Below are 26,397 nucleotides of genomic sequence, written 5' to 3' on the forward strand. Positions count from 1 at the left end.
GATCAGGGTTTCTCATGTTTACAGACATATCCAAGTATAACATTATGATCAATTCTAGTAGCATAATGTCTAAAGATATTGTATGTCATTAGATAAATGCATGGACTTAAAGGGATAGTTCATGAAAAATGAAAATTCTGTCATCAGTGAGGTTGGATTAAATCGTTCCATTGAAATGCATTACATTTCAATGTCTTTTTTTGTTCTTTCTGATGCATTTTGGTTGTGTGGACTTTCAATGACCAAAATTAGGAGACAATATTGAACAAATCTTTGTGTTCTGAAGATGAACTGAAGTCTTATGGGTTAGAAACAACACGAGGGTAAGTCAATGATGACAGAATTTAATTTTTTGTGTAAACTGTACTTTTAATAATTTATTTATTACTCTAGTGCAGTAGTTCTCAACCAGGGGGCCTTGGCTAACTTCCAAGGGGGCCTTTTATATTATAATCCTAATATATTTTTAATTTATTAAAATAATATTAAAATTAAAATGTGAAAATAATATAATTATTTCACTTAATAAACACATACAATCAGAAAATATTTTATTAATGTTTAATTTACCCTCAATATTTTACCCAAAATCAACCCAAATCAAGGTAACAAAAACTAATTTCACATTTAACGGTAGCAACACTGGCAAATATTGACAAATCACCTGCAATCAGAGTGTTGGCTTATTGTGGCCCTTTTTTCTCTTCACCTACTGCCTGAACAATAAGTCATACTCTGAATTTAGAGAACAAGGCGGCGATGAGCAAAAGAACTGAGTTTAATGCACTTAAAATCTCTCTCCATCTGAAACAGAACAACAGATCAATGCCTGGCTTATTGAGTTACTGCTGGGATAATGTTTCTGCTTGAAAAGCATGCAACATTTGTAATGGAGAAACATCAGAGTCCATGAAACACACACACACACACAAAATGAAAAAAAGAAAAGAAAAAAAAAAACTTTCAAAAGATTCAGAACATTATTGATCAAATTGTTGAGACTGTGATGATTCAATCCTCACCAAAATGCATTTATTGTTTGTTTATACAACTGCACACTTGCCCTTTTCTCATCTGAACTTCTGTCATTATCCAATCTTGTTTTGTTTGGCTGCATTTATTTGTATGAACCAGTTGACAGGCACTAAGGCCGTTTTTTAGAGTAAAATTTAGTTTGGGATTTGAAGCCTAATAATATCTCTCATGTAAAATTACTAAGATATTTTTTATACACTGAATTTGGAAGTTATTTTTGATGTTATTAAATAAAAATTAAAATAAGAATGACTTTAAATTGAAAATATCTCTTCTTTGATGAACATGTTTCTGAATACTTTTTTTTTATATATATATATATATAAATTAAAATTGTCAAGGTGGTATAATCATCTTGAGTTAGTAATGAAGAAAAGGGTAGAAAAAGTCTCTATTAAAGTTGAAAAATGTTACATAAGAGGTGCTACATAATAGGGCATACAGATTATTAATAGATAAAAGAAAATATATTTATCAAATGATACTTGGAATATACAGTGATCAGTGTAAATGAGTACACCCCCTTTGAAAAGTAACATTTTAAACAATATCTCAATGAACACATAAACTATTTCCAAAATGTTGACAAGACTAAGTTTTATATAACATCTGTTTAACTTATAACATGAAAGTGAGGTTAATAATATAACTTAGAGAACAAAATTGTCAGTTTTACTCAAATTAGGGTGATGCAAAAATGAGTACACCCCACTGAGAGTCAAAGCAAAATTTTAGACTACAAATGTATAATTTAACAAGAATTCAACCAGAGGTGAGTCTAATTATTCATTACACAGGTGTCCAGCAGAGAGTTGACTATAAAATGGTGTTAAAACCCCTTCCCATTTCATGCTGTCAGCAATGGCACCACATGGAAAATAAATGTCACAAGACCTGAGAAAGAAAATAATTTCTTTATGCCAGAAAGGTGAAGATTAGCAAGCTTTACTTATCAGTCAGAATACTGTAGCAAAAGTGGTCCAAAAATTTAAAAAAGATAGAACTGCAACCATCTCACAGTGACGTCCAGGTTGTCCACGGAAGTTAACACCTCGACAGGAGCGTCTTCTGATGAGAAGGGTTGAAGAAAATTGGCATGCAAGTTCACTGCAGTTATCTAAAGAAGTAGAAAGCCAAACTGGGGTGACTATTTCCCATGACACAATACGGCGTACACTGCAGAGGAATAGAATGCATGGGCGCCGTCCACAAAAGAAACCTCTCCTAAAGCCCAGGCACAAAAAAGCCCACCTAGAGTTTGCCAGGGCCTATGCTGACAAAGATGAAGACTACTGGGACTCTATACTCTGGAGTGATGAGACCAAGATTAATGTTTTTGGAACTGATGGCTTCAAAACTGTATGGTGTTGCAAAGGTGAAGAATACAAAGAAAAATGCATGGTGCCTACAGTGAAACATGGTGGTGGCAGTGTCCTTGTGTGGGGCTGCATGAGTGCTGCTGGTGTCGGGGAGCTGCATTTCATTGATGGCATCATGAATTCACAGATGTACTGCTCTATACTGAAAGAGAAGATGCTACCATCACTCCATGCCCTTGGTCGTCATGCACTTTTCCAACATGACAATGATCCTAAACACATCTAAGGCCACTGTTGGATTTCTGAAGAAGAACAAGGTGAAAGTGATTCAGTGGGTCCTGATCTGAACCCAATCAAACACCTATGGGGAATTCTGAAGAGACAAGTTGAGTATCACTCTCCATCCAGCATCCAGTCTCTAAAAGAGGTCATTCTTGAAGAGTGGAAAAAAAAAAATGTTGCAAAATGTTGCCAACTTGTTCATTCCATGCCTAGAAGACTTGGTGCTGTCATTAAAAATCATGGAAACCATACAAAGTACTAGATGTAGTAGTTTTTGTTGTGGGGTGTACTCATTTTTGCATCAGCCTAATTTGAGTAAAACTGAAAAATGTGTAATCTAAGTTATATTATTAACATTACTTTCATGTTATAAGTTAAACAGATGTTATTTAAAACTTAGTCTTGTCAACATTTTGGAAATAGTTTTTGTGTTCATTGAGATATTGTTTAAAATGTTACTTTTCAAAGGAGGTGTACTCATTTACGCTAAGCACTGTATGACTATATCACGTACCTAATTAAATGCACCAATTAGTTAGAATAAAGTGCTAATTAGTTCATCAAATAGTAAGGCTAACCTTATGTAAACCTCAATAAACTGGTCTGGTTTGGTCATAAGCGTTGGAGTACGTCATGCCAATATCAAAAGAACTGCCTGAGCCCCCCACCAACCCCCCTAGAAGGAATGTCGTAGAGGCTTATGAGCCTGGGAAGGGATTTAAAGCCATTTCCAAGATATTTTAAGTCCACTATTGTAGGTAATCTACAAATAATGGTTTCAGACCACTGGCAATCTGTCCAGGCTGGTCTGTCACACCATTCATCCCAAGAGCAGAACTCAAGATGTTTCAGGATGACTTAAAAGAACTCCAGGGTGTCATCAAGGGATCTGCAGGCAGCTTCAGGAACAGACAGTGTGAATGTGCAACTGTTGTGGAAGAGGAATACATCATTTTAAAGACCGCTGGAATTATTGGAACTTTTTTATGGAAAGTGTTACACTATCATTGGAATCAGTATTATTAATCATACTGAATCATACTGATAATGAGTTTTACAGTGTTTTAAATTAACTGGTGTTGCTTGCCTGTATCATTGGTTTTAATTCATAAAATGTAATGGAAAATGAATTTAGTCAGGATTTAGTAATGTGTGATTAGTAATACCAGGGAACTGTAATTTTAGAGACTTTTCTCATGTGAACTGAGCAGTTGCAGTGAACCTATGCTTCAAAGTCAACAACAGAGTGCTTTATTTGAAAGAAATGACAAGAAGAAATGCTGCATAGATTATGATGTGTTAAACTCAAAGTGTGGTTCAGATACAGTGACTTGTAAGAAGGAATGAAGACCAGAAGGAATGAAGGAATGATTCCAGATGGATTCCTGAACTCGGGCTGAACACATGGCTTTGATTTATGCCAAGAAATTGTTTAGGTGTCATGCAAAGTTCTGTTTTGATTTAGGATTTTTTCCCCAGAAATTACTCAATTTGATTACTTATAGTTTGGACAAGATAATAATGGGTTTAAAATATTTTGGAATGTAGAGGCCTCACTGAAATTACATTTTTGTGTATTTATTTTTTTATTTTATTTTATTTTTTGCTGATTTCATACTAATAATATGAGTTGGCATGTGATATATCCAAAACAGTTCGTATGTTGATTGTTTTCAAGCCTTTTGGTGATATTTGATCTTGATATTTATGTATTTAATATAGTATCGCTTCAGAAGGGTCAGTCAGAGCATCCATTATTTCATCTAAAGTATTTGATTTAAAAATATAAATTTTACAGTAAATATTTGGTTAAAAATGATCAATATATGATCAAAATGTAAACTGACTGATTTTGATTGTTAAAAATAATTAACAGTATATCAACACATAGGGCCATATTTTAACGATCTAAGCGCATGGTCTAAAGCGCACAGCACAAGTGCGCTTAGGGCGTGACCGAATCCACCTTTGCTAGTTTAAGGACAGGAAAAATGGTCAGTGCTCCCGGCACATGGTCTAAAAGGGTTGTCCGTATTCTCTTAATGAGTAATGGATGTGTTTTGGGCGTAATGTGCAATAAACCAATCAGAGTCTCATCTCCCATTACTTTTAAAAGCCAGTTGCGCTCGCACCATGGTGGATTCGCTATTTACATGGCGGAATTTGCAAGTGGAAAAACTGAACGCTTCTCTAGTGAGAAAACGGATCCATCTACAGGAAAAGCCAGATTCCACCAAAGCATTTTTATCTTTATGCACACAATAATAATATTTTTAATATTTGCCATGTTTGTGTGCTGCTGTAAGTTTGCTTTAAGTTCCTGTGTGTGTGTAATAAGCAGAGTGTATACGCGTGTACCCGCCTATAGGCGCATATTACTAACGCGCCCTTTAAATAACAAAACAAATATTGCGCCTTTGACTTTAGACCAGGTTTTGTTGGTCAATGGCGTAGTCGTTTTCAGTTGTCTCAAAATAGCAACACGCCAACAATGTGCCTGAACACACCTTGTTTTCAACACAAATGGGTGCAAATGCATTTGCTATTTAAACAGCGTGGCACAGGACATGAAAATGATAACTGTGTCAGTCTGAAACTAGCAAAAACACTTGCGCCATGCCTGGCGCCGCATTGCACCGGGTGTATGATAGGGCCTATAGTAATATACAGTTACTTCAGGGAATGTTTCAGAGTATTAAAACAATCAAACGTTCAATCAAAGCAGTTCTTCAAACCATGTATTTGAGTAACTTGGACTTCCCTTATTTTCTTCTGACATTCATTGAAATCACTTGTGAGGTGCAAAAACGTGTTCATAGAGACAAGAAAAGTTTATATGTTAAAAACAAAGACTATCTTATGCTTTTGTTGGTGACTTGTTCTGCAGGAGGAAGATATCCTAGACCTCCTGGAGCAGTGTGAACTGGATGATGAGAAACTGATGGGAAAAACCTCTAAACAAAAAGGACCTAAGGTATGTAGTCACAAGTGTATGTGGATAACCTCACTTTCTCAATGTAAAGAAACTTAAAGCAATTACATTTGCCAACATATACATATATTATATAGATGTCCCATCATGATTATGTGTGACATAAATTAAATGCAAAATGGCATAATAGCACAATACTATCAATTATGAAAAGAAGAGTGAAGTACGGTGAAAATCAATCAGGTACTTAGTTTACTGCAAAATATAAGTAGTTTGATAACATTGGGAGACTAACTCGATTACGTCATTTGCAATGATTCATGGGAATCGGTGGTCGCTGCTGATCTCCTTTACCACAGTTCTTATTGCTCTCATGGTTCTCTGATTGGTGAAATCACACTGACTTAACACTGACCGCCCAACATTGGCAATAACTACACCAACATGGGAACTGAAAATGTAGTGTTTTGATTGAGTTTATATCATTTTTCGTGTCCAGTTTTCTCTTAATCTGAATGCATTTGAGCACTGTCTGTTACTGGACAGATCACAGTCTTAAGCAACCAATTCATAACTTCACAAAACAAGTAGTTACTGCTTTTGAATTTGTATAATCTAATCTCAGAATTTAAAGGTGCCCTTGATTCAAAAATTGAATTTACCTTGGCATAGTTAAATAACAAGAGTTCAGTACATGGAAAAGACATACAGTGAGTCTCAAACCCCATCGTTTCCTCCTTCTTATATAAATCTCATTTGTTTAAAACGACCTCCGGAAGAACAGGCGAATCTCAACATAACACCGACTGTTATGTAACAGTCGGGGTGAACGCCCCAATATTTGCATAATGCCAGCCCATGATGTTCCCAACATTATAAAAGGCATTAGACAAGGGCAGCCAGTTAACGTCTGGATCTGCACACAGGCCGAATCATCAGACAATAGATAGCAAGCAAGAACAATAGCGAAAAATGGCAGATGGAGCAATAATAACTGACATAATCCATGATAGCATGATATTTTTACTGATATTTGTAAATTGTCTTTCTAAAAGTTTCGTTAGCATGTTGCTAATGTACTGTTAAATGAGGTTAAAGTTACCATCGTTTCTTACTGTATTCACGGAGACAAGAGCCGTCGCTATTTTCATTTTTTAAACACTTGCAGTCTGTATAATGCATAAACACAACTTCATTCTTTATAAATCTCTCCAACAGTGTAGCATTAGCTGTTAGCCACAGAGCATATAGCCTCAAACTCATACAGAATCAAACGTAAACATCAAAATAAATACTATACTCACATAATTCGAAGCATGCATGCAGCATGTATGACGAACATCTTGTAAAGATCCATTTGAGGGTTATATTAGCTGTGTGAACTTTGTAAATGCGCTGTAATATAGTCGACAGCTGGTGTGGCAGGGAGCATGCGATTTAAGGGGCGGCGCCGAGTGTAAATCAGTGCATTGTTAATGATGCCCCAAAATAGGCAGTTAAAAAAATTAATTTAAAAAAATCTATGGGGTATTTTGAGCTGAAACTTCACAGACACATTCAGGAGACACCTTAGACTTATATTACATCTTGTGAAAGAACGTTCTTGGGCACCTTTAATCTCAGAGCTCATGATGGATCTGTCTTGAAAGTTTTCTTTACAGTTTTATTCTACGTATCCCTGGAGAAAATGTATGGGATTATTACTTTTGGAACCTGATTATCAAAAATGTCACAATGCAAAATATAATTCCTTTGTTGTTGCTTTAGTTTGGGGTGATATATGACCCAAGAACGCTCTCGACAGTTTTCATGAGATTCCCTCATAGAGATGTTACAGACAGTTACAAACACTGTTTGGCATGAAATTGATATTAATTGGTTCACTTTTGACTTAGCATAATGTAGGTTTCATTTCTGCTGTATCTGCTCTGATGGATTGGAACACTCTTAACAGTCCCATTACAGGGCCATCTGGAATAATCTGACAAGACAGAAATTAAGCAATTTAAATAGTCGCAAGCAGTTCCTCTTAAAAATGACAAGGAGAACAGGATCTTTCTGAATTCTTTCAAAACTCTGTTGGAGATTACATTCAAAGTGTTAATTTAGACAGACCTTTGAGCCAAATTGGAGTTGAAAAGGTGAAATCAGTGCATTCAGGAGTCTAATAGTCAGTGTATCCCAAGTGTTGGACAGATATTCAATTCGTTGTTCAATACTTCTTGAAGGACATAATAGATTAGTTCCCCTGACATACAATGTATGTGTTTCAGACCAAATGAACATGTTTCTGCTGTGGCATTAATCAAGACTTCAAGAAAATCAAGACAGGGTTCGCCAGGCATGCATCACTGCCGCCCTTCCATTCTTCCATTAGTGGCAAGCGTTAATTGGACTCGGGCTGAAAGCTGCAGAACTGACATTTTTCTAGGATCTTCTCTCATCATCTCTCCCTGCGGATGTGTTTGTGTGATTGTTTGCCTGTAGGTCCTGTCATCCATGCCTGAGAGCAGCCCGACACCCAGAGGGCACAGAGACCCTGAAGACTCTTCGGCCAGCTGCAGCGACAGCAGCTCCGGTTCCGACGCCGATGGAGAAGATGAAAGTAGCAGCATCACGCAGGAGAAACTCAATCGCCCCGAACGCTCCAGTGAGTTCCTTTCTTTGGGCCTGTGAAAGAAAGCGCTCTGGGAACCTCTATTAGCTCCTTTCCACAGATATGGTGCTGGTTCTCATTTTCTCAAAATGGTTCCAGTGCAAGTCGAAATGGTTCCATAGGTCAGGATAACGTGAAGTTTAAAATTCACTCATGACATGAATTTCTCAGCAGACAACAGCTCTGATGTAAATGCAAAACAAAACTAGATTGCTGTCATTATAATCAAGAAATCTGTTTACACAGAAAACAGTCAATGCAGAGATGTGCCACGCGTTTAGACAGACACCTCATTACTAAGCTTTAGCCATTTTAATTTTTGTGTGCGTGTGTGTGTGTGTGTGTGTGTGTGTGTGCATGTGTGCGTGTGTTTGTGTGTGTGGAAACTGTAACGTTTTTATTTTTCAGGATTCTTTGATGAATAGAAAGTTCAAAAGAACAAGCATTTATTTGAAATACAACTTTTTTGCAACAATGAAAAAGTCTGTTCTGTCACTTTTGATCAGTTCAATGCATCCCTGCTGAATAAAAGAATGAATTTAAAATATCTTACTGACCTTATTTGTTATGGCTTTTGACTTTAGCGGCAAAAACAGCAAAACAATGAAATTGTATTGATACATTTATAAGAATTAATTACAAAATGAATGTACAAATCTTTTAGTTTTGATAACATATTTAACATTGCCTCCCAAAAATGTAATTCTCTATGTTTTGCCATCACAAGCTGCTTTTGATGCAGCTGTTGGAAGTTAATTAAATTGATTGCAATCAATTTAAAGATGATTGCAAATAAAATTGTTTCATTTTAGCATCATTTGAACGTGCTTCACAGTTGCATCAACCGTTTCCAGTGTAGAAAAAATGTAATGATTTTGTAATGGGAGTGATCTAGTTTTGTTTTCCATCAGTCTTGCCAGACTCTGTTGTTGTTTTGGGAACTTTTCTTGATCTCAAAAACGGACTTCTGACGTTATCTGTTCTTACTTTGAGACCAGCAGGTTTTAGGGGTCTGCTCAGTGGAAAAGCTATTTATCACCTGTGGGCCAGGACTATTAGGGTAGACTTGGAGGTTCTGGGACGTTCTGCTGCTGAACCGCTTTTATAGGTGCTATCTGTCCCTCGATGGTTTCCAGATGACTGCAAGAGCTGCTTATGGCTTAAACTTTTAAGCAGCCTTTTGTCTAGCCAGACACATTAAATCTTCAGTGCCGTTTGCAGAGCCTGAGCTAAATTACAGATGTAAATCTACTATAATGCATTTGTTTACCTAATTAATACTTGAAACAGAGAAAATCCATCTTTTTTAATTAGGGTCACAGCATTCGCTGGCCCAGTGCAGTGGCTCTTAATTTGACTGGCTGACTGCGGCAGGTGATGTCGTGAGAGGTCCCCTGGCTCTCATGCGATGCAGCTTTAATGAGCTTTTCTGATGTTTCAGTCCGCTGGTTTAAAGGGAGACCGGCCACTCAGCTTGGGGAAAGCACAGGTTGGGGAGAAGTTCAGAGAAGCACTTCTGGCTTACCTTGAAAACTGTGCAAACAACCCCCGAAAAATGTTTGTGTTTTAAAGTGGAGCTTTTTTAGAAGCAGCATTTTCCTTGGAGTCCAGCAAACATTCTAAGTATAGCATTTTGATATCTATCTGTCTGTCTGTCTGTCTATATCTATCTGTCGTATTTTAGAAGCTGCTCTCACTATTACTCAATGTGATGTTTTATTAACATGGTTCAGATAAGGCATTTTTTTTCACTAGTATAGATCAAAAAAGGGCTGGTAGTTTTTTTTTTTTGTTTTTTTTTTCCCAAATAAATTTTAAGTTTTAAAAGTTGCAAACCTTCAGCAAATGTATGTCCACTTCAGGAGGTAAAGTTATTGCCATTGCTCATTTTTTAAGAGGTTTGCCATTTTTGCAACCCTGTTACAAAGATTTGGAGAAATGTCTGAAAACAATTTGAAACAAAGAAATTGTGATTTCATCATGTTCTTGCTATAAACAATAGACAAAAAATATAATTAAATTAAAGTATTTAGGAAAAATATAAATACAATCTAATAAAAAAAAAAAAAAAAAAAATATATATATATATATATATATATATATATATATATATATATATATATATATATATATATATATATATATGATAGAAACATGATATAGTTTAGTTTCCACCATCTACTCTGCAGGTCACAGCTAAATATAATGATTCTGATAATTAAAATAAGTTAATAATTAACCATACGTTTTCCACAATTATTTTAACATGTCAGAATGATTTTGTTTTATTATTAGATACAGGCAAAAAGGTTATAGACAGTATTCAGACAGTGTCCAACAGGGATAGGACAAGCCGGAATGATGAATTTTATGTCAGATAATAGTTTACAATAGTTCAATAATGGAAAACCAGTTTGTGCCCTATTTTGGAAAGTGCCATTATTGTGCAGTTTATTGCAGTTTATTGATTGTCCATGCCTCACACAGTTGAAGCTATGACTTTTCCATTAGCCAATAAAAGAGGAACAAAGAAGCAAGCAGGTTTATTTGGTGTGCGAGGGGTCACTGGTGATTGGGTTGCTGCCGGAGGGGGCATTAGACCATTCTGGGGTGACATTGTTCGCCCCCTTTGCCCCACACTACCCTGAGGCCATCTGCGATTTTCCGAGCTAAGCTGCTATAATACCGCATTTGGCAACTTCTTCCCTCAAGACTCACGGATGAAGCGGCCATGCCGCTGGCCAGCTCACAAACTGGAGGTCATTCAAAATCGTAGATTTGCTGTTTGTGTGTTTCAATTCGCTATCCGCCCTGAGTTGGAAACCTGACAGCCACTCAGGCCTGCAGTGATTAATTAAAGCTTTTTTTGTTGGTTATTGGATTTCAAATGCTTGACTTAATTTCCGTGGTGATCCAGGAGGGTGTGTGAATGTATGTGTCTTAAATTGAAGTCAAATGCTTTGGTTCTTTGTTTTAGGTCGTGTTCATTGGAAACCTGCCCCTAAACCAATGCGAGGTGCTTCCTCCTCCCCCAATTTTTCTGGGCTCATCCGCCGCTCCATGTCCTGTCCACGCTCCATATCCTCTCTGACTGCGCAGTCACCTACCAACGAGACCAGACAGCCAAAAACAGCCACTCACATGGCTAATGCATCGACCGCAGCCGCTCAAACGGCAGCCACCATGATGCAGATGACCCCGGGTCGACCCCACACAGCATCTCGGTCCCAGTCGCTCAGTCGCAACAGTTCTACAAACAGAGTTCCACACAGCAGCAGTCTAGGTGCCATTCATCCCAATACGGCAAGTATTCTCCTTATATCACACATTTGGACTATTCGAAAATTAGCATATTGCTTATTCTATTTATACAGTATGTGTGCTGCAATTCCATATGCATGGAAGACCCAGTCAAAATATTACATTGATCTGAATTTGCAGTATAAAACTAGAGAACACTATGTGGAATTAAGTATCCCATAAAGCAATGACCTGACCTGACCTGACCTTCCATTTCCATTTTGTTCAAGAGTTAATTTACACCCCAAGAAAAAAAAAAAAAAAAAAAAAAAAAAAAAAAAAAAAAAAAAAAAATATATATATATATATATATATATATATATATATTATAAATAAAAAACAGTTAAGCACATTTCCCCCTAAATTCTTAATTTTTCAAAGTGAAAAATAAATCATAAATATGTATAATTACAGCATCTTTTATATGATGATATGTTGATGTTAAATCAGCACATCTTAAAGACACAGACAAAACTGTATTAATTATAATGCCTGATCTGATATGTAACGATTCATGTACAGTCAGATGTTCTTTGTTTATGTGTCAGTACATCAAACTAGTGACTAAACGGTCAACTTCACATTGTTTAAATGGTGAATAAATTATATAAAGAAAGCAATCAAAGAACGCTCCCTTTGCAATCACTGGAGCTGTCAATCAAACATCGCGAGTTTATCAGTTCTGGATATGTGCCAAAACTCCCGTTTTATTCAACGAATCTCTTTTAAGTTACGTCGCGTTTGCACTGTTAGTTACGATGAAAGCATTCGTTAGTGCACAGAAATCGAGTTGCAATGACGAGATCACTGCTTTCATGCGCTCAACACTGCAACCTTTCATGCCACGATCAAAATATAATGTTATAGATCTAAATGTAATGCAGCACCTTTCACGATTAGTTAACCTTGAGAGCTGTAATAGTGAAAATGTGCTAAAAGAGAGAGTAATACTTGGCTATTTCAAATGGAAAGATGTCAGCCAATCACAGCAGTGGGCGTTTACACTAAAGTCTTTGAAATAAGAGGGCTAAAATCAGGGTAGCAAAAATGCCTTTTATTTCAAATTATGACAATTGTTGATGTATAAAGTATACTAACATTATAAGTGCACCCCAGGAAACATTATAAAACAACACAGTTCATGACCCCTTTAACATAGATACATAGTTAAATGGGAAACGTGGGAATTTGTTATTTTGAACACCACTATAGACACTACTGTGGACTGTGTATGCAGTATACAGTGAGCATTATGCTAGTATTTCATTCTGAACATAGACATACATATCTACACAGACACATCTATCTTTTTCTTTACCCTAGATGTCCTCTAGAGAGTCTGAACAGATGTTCACAAAAATGGCTGATTTAGAGAAGATCTGGCAACACTTCACCTGTAAAAATGAAAAATATCATTTTTATTTTCCCATCGCTGTCCTGAATCATTCCAATCCATCAAACAATAGAGATTCAACACACACACACACACACACATATACAATCAGTCAAGCTGTGTTTTCATACTGTGATAGTTTCTTCTCATTCTCACACTCCTATATCCACTCTCGTTCTCTGGGCATACCTTGGAGAGGAAAATTTGTCATATTGTGGAAAAATTGGGAGTGTGAAGCTAAATTGGGGCTTTATTTACGGGCACATTCATCTCGTGAATACCAGCACTCCCCCTTGTTCAAACTCTCATTAAGGAATATTAATCAGGAAAAACAGCACACACACTTATGCACTGTTTAATAAGACTTTAGATTGCGTTTAGCAAGATGGACTACTAAAGCTACATGCTCTTTTCAGAGTAATTGTATATAGGATGCATGATCATCAAGTTAATAAGGCTTCATTTTCTAATAATGGAACCTGTTTAATTAGGATTTGCACTCTTTCCTCAAAACTCTTCTAATATAAGGATTTTGTGCTTGGTTTGTAGAACTCTGATAAGCCTCCATAGACAATATTAAGTTTTTGGAAAGTTTTTGCTCAGTATATAAAGCAATATGGTAAATCTTATGGAAACATGCCTGGGTCATACAGTACCTGACAAAAGTTTGGACAAATATAAATATAAAAGTTTGGGATCGGTGAGATTTTTAATGTTTTTAAAAGAAGTTTTGTCTGCTCACCAAGGGTGCATTTACTTAATTAAAAATACAGCAAAAACAGTAATATTGTGAAATATTATTACAATTTAAAATGACTGTTTACTATTTGAAAATATTTTAAAATGTATTTTATTTTTTGTGTTGGCAAAGCTGAATTTTCAGCATCGTTAATCCAGTCTTCAGTGTCACATGATCCTTCAGAAATCATTCTAATATGTCAATTTGTTGCTCAAGAAACATTTATTGTTTACAATTGTACAAAATATTTGTGTACAACATTTTTTTTTTCAGGATTCTTTGATGAATAGAAAAGAACAGTGTTTATCTGAAATCTAATCTTTTGTTACATTATAAATGTCTTTACTGTCACTTTTGATTGATTTAATGCATCCTTGCTGAATAAAAGTATTAATTTCTTTATTTTCTTTTCAAAAAAATAAAAATAAAAATTCTTACTGACCCCAAACTTTTGAACGGTAGTGTATAATGCTACAGAAGCTTTGTATTTCAGATAAATGCTGTTCTTTTGAACTTTCTATTCATCAAGGAATCCTGAAAAAAAGTACACAACTGTTTTCAACATTGATAATAATAACAAATATTTCTTGAGGAACTAATCATCATATTAGAATGATTTCTGAAGGATCATGTGACACTGAAGACTGGAGTAATGATGCTGAAAATTCAGCTTTGCCAACACGAGAATAAATTACTTTGTAAAATATATTCAAATAGAAAACAGTTATTTAATTAAATAAATTAAGCCTTGGTGAGCTGACAAAACTTATTTTAAAAACATTAAAAATATTATCGATCCCAAACTTTTGAGCGGTAGTGTGTATATACAGTACAGTCCAAAAGTTTGGAACCACTAAGATTTTTAATGTTTTTAAAAGAAGATTCATCTGCTCACCAAGGCTACATTTATTTAATTAAAAATACAGTAAAAACAGTAATATTGTGAAATATTATTACAATTTAAAATAACTGTTTTCTATTTGAATATATTTCACAAAGTAATTTATTCCTGTGATGGCAAAGCTGAATTTTCAGCATCATTACTCCAGTCTTCAGTGTCACATGATCCTTCAGAAATCATTCTAATATGCTGATCTGCTGCTCAAGAAACATTTAATGTGTACAATTGTACAAAATATTTGTGTACAATATTTTTTTTCAGGATTATTTGATGAATAGAAAGTTCAAAAGAACAGTGTTTATCTGAAATCTAATCTTTTGTAACATTATAAATGTCTTTACTGCCACTTTTGATTCATTTAATGCATCCTTGCTGAATAAAAGTATTCATTTCTTTAATTTCTTTTCAAAAAAATAAAAATAAAAATTCTTACTGACCCCAAACATTTGAACGGTAGTGTATAATGCTACAGAAGCTTTGTATTTCAGATAAATGCTGTTCTTTTGAACTTTCTATTCATCAAGGAATCCTGAAAAAAAAAAGTACACAACTGTTTTCAACATTGAAAATAATCATAAATGTTTATTGAGCAGCAAATCAGCATATTAGAATGATTTCTGAAGGATCATGTGACACTGAAGACTGGAGTAACGATGCTGAAAATTCAGCTTTGCATCACAGGAATAAATTACTTTGTCAAATATATTTAAATAATACACAGTTATTTTAAATTGTAATAATATTTCACAATATTACTGTTTTTTACTGTATTTTTAATTAAATAAATGTAGCCTTGGTGAGCAGACGAAACTTCTTTTAAAAACATTAAAAATCTTAGTGGTTCCAAACTTTTGGACTGTACTATATGTATGTATATATATATATATATATATATATATATATATATATATATATATATATATATATATATATATATATATATATATATTTTTTTTTTTTTTTTTTTTGTAGGGATTTAAAATAGTATTTTTGACTTACATGTAGAATCAATTAGATGTTATCACATGAAGTACATTTTAGGTATTTTTTTATTAACTTTTTTCAGTGTCCAATTCTTTTTGTAATTTCCATTATTCTTTGTGATGATCTCATTTGATTAGTGTTTTAGTATGTTGCAGTAAAAAAAAAAAAAAGAAATATTCTTTTCATATTTTCATTGCTGAAATGTGAAACAGTGTTGTTAATTGGCATGCAATAATTTGTCTTTTGATTTTGTGATGAAACATAGCCCAACACGTTCTTCTAAATTTCTGTGATTCACCCTGATAGTGCCTCAGTCTCTGATATGTCTAACCCTAACTATATTTTGTCATTTTAAAACTTTTGTTCAGTTTGTGAAGCCGTATGTCTGAAAGTTGAGATCACTGTGTTTTCCTTCTCACAACGAGCAGTCAGGCACCATATTATGAACACACTGCTGCGATGGCCGAAACAAACCTGATGACTGCAGAGAAAAGAGTCACACTTAATAATTCATCTTTATTGTGTTGCTTCTTTGCATGTGCAGGCACAGGGAGAGACCCCACTGAGTAAAGAGCAGGAGGCCGAGCTGATGCAGCAGACGCTGGCTGCGCTCGGGGAGATGAGGATTCGTTACCCCGGGAAGAGCGAGGAGGAGGCCGAGGCCGTGTTGGATGAGGTGAGCTACGCAGCTGAGAGAAAGCGCTCTGTCAGGGCAGGCGGACCGTCTGCTCTGTTCCCCTCATTCCCTGAACTCATTTGAGGACGTCCCAGCCATTCGCAGCATCTCTCGCTGTATGTAGAGTCATTAGACATCCACCTGTATGCTTAATGAGATCCATTAGCTGTCTGTGCAGAAACACAGCTGGCCAACAGCACCTGTTTAAGACACTTTCCAGCATTCATTTACACATCACTTTCACGGCGATTGACCTGGCGTACATTTGCACATCAACAATCACGGAAACACAGCATTTAACAGGAGAAGCACAATTGAACTGATGCCGCTCTATTACCAGAGCTGTGAAATTGTAATTGGTGCTTTCCATGAATACGGTACACTTTAGTAAATATTTTATTTTCAACAATTAGGTGTGTTAGGTAAACTCTTATCTAACATAAAATTAACCTTGCGTGAAAATTAGTTAATTTTACACTGATTGCCTATAACCACCCGACCCCTGTGAAGGTAAAAGAGTAGCAAAACCCTGCTTGTAGATTTGAATTTGAGAACTTGTACAATAAATATTCACACTTGTTAGTTGAAATTTACAGTCACAGCTCTGATGTGAAAAGCTGAATGTTTTCATTTGCACATAGACAATAATCAAGATAGATTAAAATGTGTAAAATGACATTTACATGAACAAAAAGACTGGCACAAATGTGTTCCAGTGCGACTCTTCAGTTAAAGTGTGAGATAAAATGTACGTAGCTAAACTACCCATTTCTTGATAACTGTTTTATGCTTTAATAAACTTTAGTCTGACTTCGCCGTTTTGAACAGTAGTTATTCATGTAATGATTAGTAGTAGTAATGTGAGTTGTCAAGAAACAATAACGAAGCCGTTTTCATTATATATTAGGCATATGATTAATAATAAAGGCACATATTGTGAATTAATTTAATAAACTTTGTTACCTAGCTTTCCTGGTATCCTTCATTAAATTAACTTCTCTAAGAAATTGATTAATGATGAAAACATATAAATATCAATTGACCCTATGTTTACTTTCTACATTTCATATAAAAATGAAAAGACTATCAGTCAAAGCTCAGCTTTGTGAGGGGAAGAGAGAGATAAGGAGACTGAGTCGAAAAAAGAAAGAGAAAGTGATGGAGATCACATGGAGAGATTTTAAAGCTATTATTCACCCTTTTTTTTTGGCCTTCAAACGTCTTAAAATGCACATATGTAAATCAGAGAAATCTAAATTTTAAGAAGTTAATATTGTGTTATTTTAGACACAACACTTCACTTCTGAATGAATCAGCTGTTTGAACGGATTAAATTAATTAGACATTTACCGCCACCTACTGGCAGTTTTAGTTTCTTATTCAGAGTATAATTTCATTTAAAAATACCATATTTCCATATTAATAAAAAATAAATAAAGAGATAGTTCACCCACAAAAATCCTCATTTACTCAACCTCATTGTCCAAAAGATTGTGTAATTAATTCTATGTTTGGAACAAATAAGCTATTTCTTTCTGAGAATCTACTTTTTGTAATGTTTATTTGATGCTTTACACAATAATGACTTTATCTTTTTGATGTGTGATTAATTTGTGATTAATTCGATTATTTAATCGCCACATCATGCAATTTTTAATCACTTGACAGCCCTAACATATATATATATATACACACACACATATATGCAGATGTGACTGTGCATATCAAAACATTCAGCTTTTCACATCAGTGTGTGTAAATTTTAACTTAGAAGTGTGAATATTTATAAACCTTTGTAGACCCCCGTCCAAATGTTCCACCTTAGCAGTCTTTACTGCATACAACAATTTAAATAATACAGCAATATAATAATTTTGACAGTCTTGTGAATTTGTATTACATTTGTTGAACTGTTTTATTTTTATTTTTATTTTTTTTAAAGATTTAAATGACCACATTCATTAATATTGTGAAACCCAGGAAATAACGTCATTTGGACACTTTTTAAAGGCTAGTGGGAAGAAAAATAAATGATTTCATTCTGTTTTCGAAATTTTTAAACAAACTGCAGTGTTAACTACTGTACATTCATTAAGCTCAACCATTCAACTTTTTCTCTTTTACTTATTGAAAAAATAATGTGAACAAACAAATAGTTACCTTGAATATACAGGAAATACTGTAAATGACAAACCAACAATTGGTCAAATACCAGTTAACCCCTTCTTAGGTCTTAAACTATATTTCGTAGGGGTGTGACGAATAAGTGACGAGATGACTGACAAGACCATGGCGGAGGATTCTAGCTTAAAGCTTAAAGCTCTGATAAATGTCTTATCTTGTAGAAAGTATGCTCAGAACTGCCGCTCCCTATTCACAGAGTATGTGTGATCGCGAAATCAAAAGTGAAAAATGCGAACGTACATTCAAATGCAATTTCAATACCCCGCATTTTGAAAGTGGCTCCCTGATGCGTGCACATCTCCGAATATGAAAGCTATCTTAGGCTGGACTGTGTAGTTGTAACCATCTCTTCTGTATCATGCATGCTTGAAGAAAAATTTGATATCTGTTTGCACTTTGAATATTGAGAGAGTACTTTGATTTATACTGTTTTTATTTCTATGATCAATTTGTTGAAAGGAGTTCAGTTAGGAGGTCAAAAGTTGTAGGAGCTCATAAATCATGTACAGAAAGGTCTGAAGAGACTCATGAAATCATACAGGAGAGAAGTCAGTCAGTTGAGTTTGTGGCAAAACCTTTTACAGTGCTTGTATATTGTTGTCTTTTACTGCATATGATAATTTGTACTCAGAAAGTAGAACTGAAATGACATTCTTTACAAGATGATTACTTAAAACATTTCAAATGCACCTGCAGACTATTTTTCTAGTCATGTATTTCATCACTGAGGATTTCTTAAAAATACTGTGTAAAAATCGTCTCGTTCTTGTGAACTCGTGAGTCTCGTGTCTCGTCTCGTGAGCTGTCTGTTTACACCCCTAGTATTTAGAAAAAATTTGGTAACAAGGAAGCAAATCTCAAACCTCATATAAAATTACAACAGTATTACATGTAAATGTTTGTAATTAATATTTCTCAAAGTTTTTGGTCTAATTCACAGTCTAAATGAGTTATTAATGATTTAGCAAGGAAGATAAATGATAAAATTATGACCATATTTATGCCATCATCTCACACTCAAAACATGGACATAATTCATCTACTCATTTTAGTGGAAAGTACGAGAATGTATTCACTCGAAGGAGCGATCACTGGTGCATGCTGTGCCACCGGGACCCAGTGAGGAGAGTGTGTATATTTTATTGATAATGTAAATGATGTAAATATATTCAAACATTCAGATCAATGTTCCAACATGTTAAAAATTCATTCGTGGGGAGAAAACTCAAGTGAATGGACTGTTCCTATTCAAGGTCCTTGTGTTTGGAACATAAAAGAAAGAGATGCCTGCAGCAAAGACAGACAGACAGACAGACAAATAGATAGTTGTGTGTGTGTGTGTGTGTGTGTGTGTGTGTGTGTATATATATATGTATGTATGTATGTATGTATGTATATATGTGTGTGTGTGTGTGTGTGTGTGTAAGGCCCGCCCAATCGGTCCAACAGCGGTTCCCACAGGACGGGAAAGGTTTCTTGCGCTTTCGGTCTTTTCAGTGTGACAAAGTAGTTTAATTCCAAGTAAAATTTTATCTGACTCCATTTTATTATGACCTCGAATTTAGTTTAGAATGTCAACTGATTATTGGTCATTTGTATAATAATTTAGCTATACATTTGATTATTCTATTTACTCTTTACTCTTAGTACTCGTTCATTGATTCCTAACGCTTTGAGTCTCGAGGATGTTTTGTTTTATACATTTTTGCAATATTACTTGAAACTGTCTTTACTAACTGACCATTACCATAAATCAGGCTGACCAATTTAGCTTCCTCTAATGGTATTTACATAATAGCAGTGTTTACCCACTGAACTTAGTTAGAATAATATTAACCCTGTTTATACATCACTCTGTTGCTCTAAAAGGAAAAACCCATTATTGCACAAGTCTAAGTATACTTAACTAATGCCAATGTGCTAGCGGAGCTTAAAATCAGTTGGTGTGTCCCATTGCTCCACCTAAACTGTACTTTAGCCCGTTACTAACTAGATTTGTGGGGTTATGGACTTTAACGTAATCTCTGTCAATCAGAGTAAGTCGTCAAATGCAGTGTGTATCATGCCAATTACATAATCATCTCAAAGATGATCAATACAAACATCAAATGCTCAGAAACAGAGTAAAAGATGAATACCTGACATTAGATAAATGCAGTCTGAAGGACACTCAGCAATGTGGGCTCATCTGCACAGGATCGAGCCCTGAGCCTCCTGCAACATCTCTTTAAATACTTAGACCAAGACAGAAACTTTTTTCAAATGGAAACATGAATTCACAATGGGAATTTGAATGGGTCCTAGACTGAGTAGTTTACACCTTTTTGGGACAGAAGTCCATTTGCCTGAAAGACCTGGTGAAGGTGGTCACACCCACTACACAGGGCAAAATAACTCTAAAATCTTTAAACCTTTATTACCTTCTGGTTTACTTCTGTGGGAATGAGACCTTTGTACCAGTCGCACTGAGACATTTCAAATGATACCAAACATGTATAATGTTGTATGATAACTGTTCACATTGAACCATGTAGATTTTGGGTGAATTTCAGGTCATCTCCGTATGTAGAGAGAAGAGATGGGGGAAGGGGGGTGAAGGAAGGGAAATGTAGATTAAGGCATTGCTGAGGTGTGATTGCGTTTTGAATGGGGATGCTATTTTTGCAAGAGAGAGTTCAAATGTTAATTTCCTTTGTTTTCTCAAAGAGTGGCCCTTTCTTGGTCTAGGCACTCTGGCATCAGTCTTACATATGAAATAAATGTTTTTCTCCAAAACATGTTGGCCACAATTAATGGCACCCCTAGAATTTTTTATGAGTAAAATATCTCTGAAGTATATTCCTATTCATATTTACATTTTTTTAGCACACCAGGGTGACTAGGAGCATGAAATTGTCCAGCCACGACTTCCTGTTCCACAGGAGTATAAACATGAGGAAACACAAAGGCCAAATTCCCTTAATCATTCATCACAATGAGTAAAACCAAAGAATATAGTTATGATGTGCAGCAAAAGATTGTTGAGCTTCACAAAATAGAAAGTGGCTGTAAGAAAATAGCTAAAGCATTGAAAATCCCCATTTTCACTATCAGGGCAATAATTAAGAAGTTCCAATTAATTAAAGATGTTAAAAATCTGCCTGGAATCAGACATGTGTCTAAATCATCCTAATGCGCGGTGAGGAGGAGAGTTTGCATGGCCAAAGACTCTCCAAGGATCACAGCTGGAGAATCGCAGAGATTAGTTGAGTCTTGAGTCTCAGAAAACGTAAAAAAAAAAAAAAAAATCAAACAGCACCTACATCCCCACAAGTTGTTCAGGAGGGTTTCAACAAAAATCCTCTGCTCTCATCCAGAAACAATCTCCAGTATATTCAGTTGTCAGACAAGACTGAAACTTCAAATGGGAACGGCTTCTATGGTCAGATGAAACAAAAAAAAGAGCTTTCTGGCAGCAAACGCACCAGATGGGTATGGTGCACACATGGATAAAAAGTACCTCATGCCCACGGTTAAATATACTGCTGGATCTTTAATGTTGTGGGCCTATTTTTCTGCTGGAAGTCCTGGACATCATGTTCAGATATATGGTATCATGGATTCTACTAAATATCAACAGATAAAAAACAAAACCTGACCGCTTCTGCTAGAAATCCAATAATGGGTCATGGTTGGATCTTCCATCAGGACAATGATCCAAAACAAACATCAAAACCAACACAAAAATGTGTCACTGAGCACAAAATGAAGCTTCTGCCATGAAGAAATGGTCTCTGATCTCTTGTCAGGTGTTCTCTAAACTCATCAGGCATTATAGAAGAAGAGTGAGAGCTGTTTTCTTGACAAAAGGAGGTTGCAAAAACTATTGAATAAAAGGGTGCCAATAATTGTGGCCAACGTGTTTTGGATATAAACATTTATTTATATGTACTTTCCCCCACTTTCAATATTTTTCTTCAATGAAAGGTTAGATTTTTGCAAATTTTATGAATTAAAGATCAAAAGGATAAACAATACAGATTTATTTTTACATATCTTTGATATATTTACCAAGGGTTCCAATAATTCTGACCACAACTGAATAAAAATATTCAGACAATAACAGACAATAACACAGAGACAATAATTGTGCCTATTGCAATAATGACATTATTTTCATTTGCTACTTTAGATTCTGAACAACTGGAAATACCATAAACCAAAAGTTGCATCTTACTGGCTGGTGAAGTTAGACGCCACCAAACAAAGGAAGGTGAGTGGACTAAAAATGCATGACGTTTTGCAAAATAAATAAATAAATATATAATAAACACTACATTTTTTGATAAGTTGGAGTCTTTGGTGACCAAAGTGTATGGTGGGGGGAATGGAGGTCTTAAAAAATGCCATTTGGATCTATCTTAACAGAGCACATGATGCAACAAAATGAAACAGTTCAAAGCCACTCAATTTCAACACTATTACAGTAGTGAACGACAGGTGGTTACAGCAGGTTACAGGTGTTTTGATTTGACACAGTAGGGTGAACGTTGTTGGATGGGCATGACAGACTGATATAATGAGGGATTGTCTCGTTCCACAAGCTGATTATCAGCCAAAGTTTGAGGGATCAATCAGAATAGAGTTAACATGTCTCATACAGGGCCATTAAATCAGACATGTTGAAAGTCACTTCACAGATGTCAACGAGCAGAATAGAGTCAGGGAGCTGGAGGGAGAAGAGGAAGATTGGCGGAAACTCGCTGAGACTTATACCATTACTCTTCTTCTGGATTTTACTGTTCACAGTACCCTCCAGTATCATTGGGAAGTCTGATTCATTTGAGCAAACTGGTTCATTAGGACATTTCATATCAATGAATGATGCACTGATTAATTTGAATATTGTGCCCAGAAGTTCCTGCATTTTTGTAGCAAAATACATATTTACAGTATTTAAACTGTTATTATCATTAGTAGAATTCATCATTTCTTTTTGCTGTATGCTAATGTGAATTTATGTGTGCATTCTTAAATAGCTTCAGTGTAGTTTGGTACTTTTTGTAAGGAACTTTTAGTGTAGTTACAGCAATAACTTTTACAATGCTTAGCTTACACTTTTTTGAACACTGTTTCTTGTAGATTTTAAAATGAGTTGCTAAACTACAATTTCAAAGTAGTTTCCCCAAAATGTTACATTGTGTAAGTATTTGGCTTTGTGTGTGTGTGTGTGTGTGCGTGTGTGCGTGTGTGTGTGTGTGTGTATGCATGCACTTTTTCAAAAGGCTTATAAATCATACAGAATGAGGTTGTTTTTTTTTTGTTTTTGTTTTTTGAGAAAGTAAAAATGTGCACAGTTGTCTGTGATGGGTAGGTTTAGGGGTAGGGGTAGTGTAGGGCTATAGAAAATATGGTTTGTACAGTATAAAAACCATTACGCCTATGGAATGTCCCCACAATTCACAAAAACAAACCTGTGTGTGTGTGTGTGAGAGAGAGAGAGAGAGAGAGAGAGAGAGAGAGAGAGAGAGCTCTGATATATTTAGTGACTATTATTTATCTGATTGTTTCACAAAGGTTTTGGATATTGTTCGTACCAACATCCGCTCAGTGCTGCAGCGGATTTGGAGTGAACTGGATGTGGAGAGTCTACGCCTTTATCGCCTTTTCAACCGGGTTTTTAACCGTCTGCTCTGGAGTCATGGTCAGGGGCTCTGGAACTGTCTCTCCAGCTCTGGGTAAGATAATTATATTCTGCATTTAAAGTCAACATAAAATTAGAATTGAGCCTGTTTACTAGGGATGTAATGCTACTCAGAAGTCACGGTTCAGTACGTACCTCAGTTTTGGGGTCACGGTTCAATACGAGTTCGGTACATTTACATGTCTGGCCCCCAGATTCCTGATTGCTTAAAATAAAATATTAAGGAATTGTTGATTCCCTTTCAAAGGAACTTATGCAGTGTCGAAACGCTGTGGGAACGTCTCTGCGTGATTGAGGCATGAAGCCCGTAAGGAATCAGTCCAATGGCAAGACGGAACGTCATAGGCGGGTGATGTCATTGACGAGGAAACTATAAAGCATACCCGGACCAAACAGTGTTAGCTTCTGTGCTTTCAGCAAGTGCTAAATGTGAATTGTGTGTCCTAATTTTCGTTGTCTGTCCCTTCAGTCACAAGCATATATGTGAGCCTTCTCTCCCCTGAGTCAGCATCGTCCCTCAAAGCACCAGCATTACCCACCAAGCCTCTAAGAGCTACATCGGTTTTGGTGGGTAAGGCTTATTTGGCAGGAGGTCAGGCCGCAGCATGTCTGCATATTATGTCCATCCTCCAAGCATATCAGGCCGACCTGCTGAAAAACATTAGTAAGAGTGAGGATGTGAGCAGCAGATCTCGCTCTTCGGGCCACCAAGGAGACTGCCAAGTCAGTCAGCCCTGGTGGCCACTTAGAGGCATCTGTAGTTAAACCTTACTGGCATAACAAGGAGTAAGAAAAATAAAAAAACTTTCTGATGGATGCCCCTTTCTCCCCTGCTGGCCTCTTCGGTGATGCAGTTAATACTGTCACCAAGAGGTTTCAGGAAGCCAAAAAGCAGGAGGCAGCGTTCCAAAAATTCCTTCCTTGCCGGACTCATGTCTCTGGGGCTGGTGGGCGGGAGCAGCCCCAGCCATCAGCCAGCTCCTCACACAGGGTACAAATAAAACAGAGCATCACGTCTCAAGCTCCTCCACAAAAGAACTGGGAGGTGCGTGGGGATCTCAGGCAAAGCCTTCTAAGGGAAAAACTAATCTGAGGAAGGTTATTGTTTCAGTGAAGGCTTCTTCTAAAATAAGTCCTGACGCCAATGGCGCCAGGCTTCTGAGAGTACACCCTCCAGGGGAAGGCAGATCCCACTGCATTATACAGTGCCCGTCTCCCCTTGGTACCCTCAGGGGGCCGTTCTGCCAACCCTGCCCTATCGCTAGGGTGCAGAGGTTCCCAGCGAGTTTTCACCCGAGGGTGGCTCACTCCTTCTGAGGGGAGCATTAGAGCAGTCAAGCTAGTCATTCCCTGCCGGTGTGCTGATTCAGGGCACTGTGCTTACTACTCAAAATACACCAGTGGCCAGTCTCGAGAGACTGGTACCCTTAGTAGATTTTCTGGCAGAATGGAAGTGTCTACCAAACATACCTCGTTGGGTTCTGCAAACGATAGAGAAAGGCTATAAAATTCAGTTTAGGTCTTGTCCACCTCGATTCAGTGGGGTTTTGCCTACAGTGGTGGGCCCCGAGCAGGCTCTGGTTATGGAACTAGAAGTAAAGGAGGCTATACAGTGAGTTCCTCCTCCGAGCAGGGAGTCAGGGTTTTACAGACGGTACTTCGTTGTTCCAAATCAGGATGGGGGGGTTGCATCCGATTTTAGATCTGTGCCTACTGAACCACACTGTAGGGAAGCTCAAATTCAAAATGCTGACTCGTAGGCAAACCGTGTCACAAATCAGGTCTGAGGACTGTTTTTTCACGATAGATCTCAAGGACACATACTTCCACGTATCCATCCTTCCACAACACAGGAAGTTTCTGAGTTTCGCTTTCATGGTTTTGGATTCGACGATGATGCAGGCACGCCTGTCACTTTGATTCTCTCAGCCACAAATGAACTAAAGGCCAGTCAATCACTGTCAAACAGTTTCAGAGACTATTAGTTCTGATGGCAGTTACGTCGTGATACCTTTTGGCCTAAGGGAGGCCTTTGTGTCTTAGTCATGTGGAAAAAACCTTGGTTTCTTTCCCAAGGTCCTGTGCTGGGGGCTCCTTGTCATCGCATCACGCAAACGATGGATGCGTCCCTCACAGGCTGGGGGGTGATCATGAGTGGCCGCTCGGCTCAGGGTCTGTGGCAGGACCATCATCGAAATATTGTTGGTGTTTCGTGCACTGAAACACTTGCTCCCAGACCTGAGGTGCAGACGTGGAATGGTGCAGACGTGGCCTAGTCTGTATGCATCTCCCCTGATCGCTCTGCTCCTGAGA

At 36.6% G+C, this 26,397-nt stretch overlaps 1 protein-coding gene across 3 annotated transcripts in view; it reads left to right on the forward strand.

Annotated features, from left to right (window-relative positions):
- The window catches only part of ttll7 (tubulin tyrosine ligase-like family, member 7), a 127,841-nt gene that overhangs the window by 86,632 nt on the left and 14,812 nt on the right, over positions 1-26,397 (forward strand). For all 3 annotated transcript variants that reach the window (XM_048172758.1, XM_048172757.1, XM_048172760.1), the window contains 6 exons: positions 5,524-5,610; positions 8,056-8,218; positions 11,202-11,527; positions 16,086-16,217; positions 22,573-22,653; positions 23,958-24,118. In XM_048172758.1, coding sequence (XP_048028715.1) covers positions 5,524-5,610; positions 8,056-8,218; positions 11,202-11,527; positions 16,086-16,217; positions 22,573-22,653; positions 23,958-24,118 — 950 coding nt within the window. The remainder of the gene's footprint in view (positions 1-5,523; positions 5,611-8,055; positions 8,219-11,201; positions 11,528-16,085; positions 16,218-22,572; positions 22,654-23,957; positions 24,119-26,397) is intronic.

The sequence above is a fragment of the Megalobrama amblycephala genome, linkage group LG21 (genome assembly GCF_018812025.1).
Source record: "Megalobrama amblycephala isolate DHTTF-2021 linkage group LG21, ASM1881202v1, whole genome shotgun sequence".
Taxonomy (NCBI): domain Eukaryota; kingdom Metazoa; phylum Chordata; class Actinopteri; order Cypriniformes; family Xenocyprididae; genus Megalobrama; species Megalobrama amblycephala.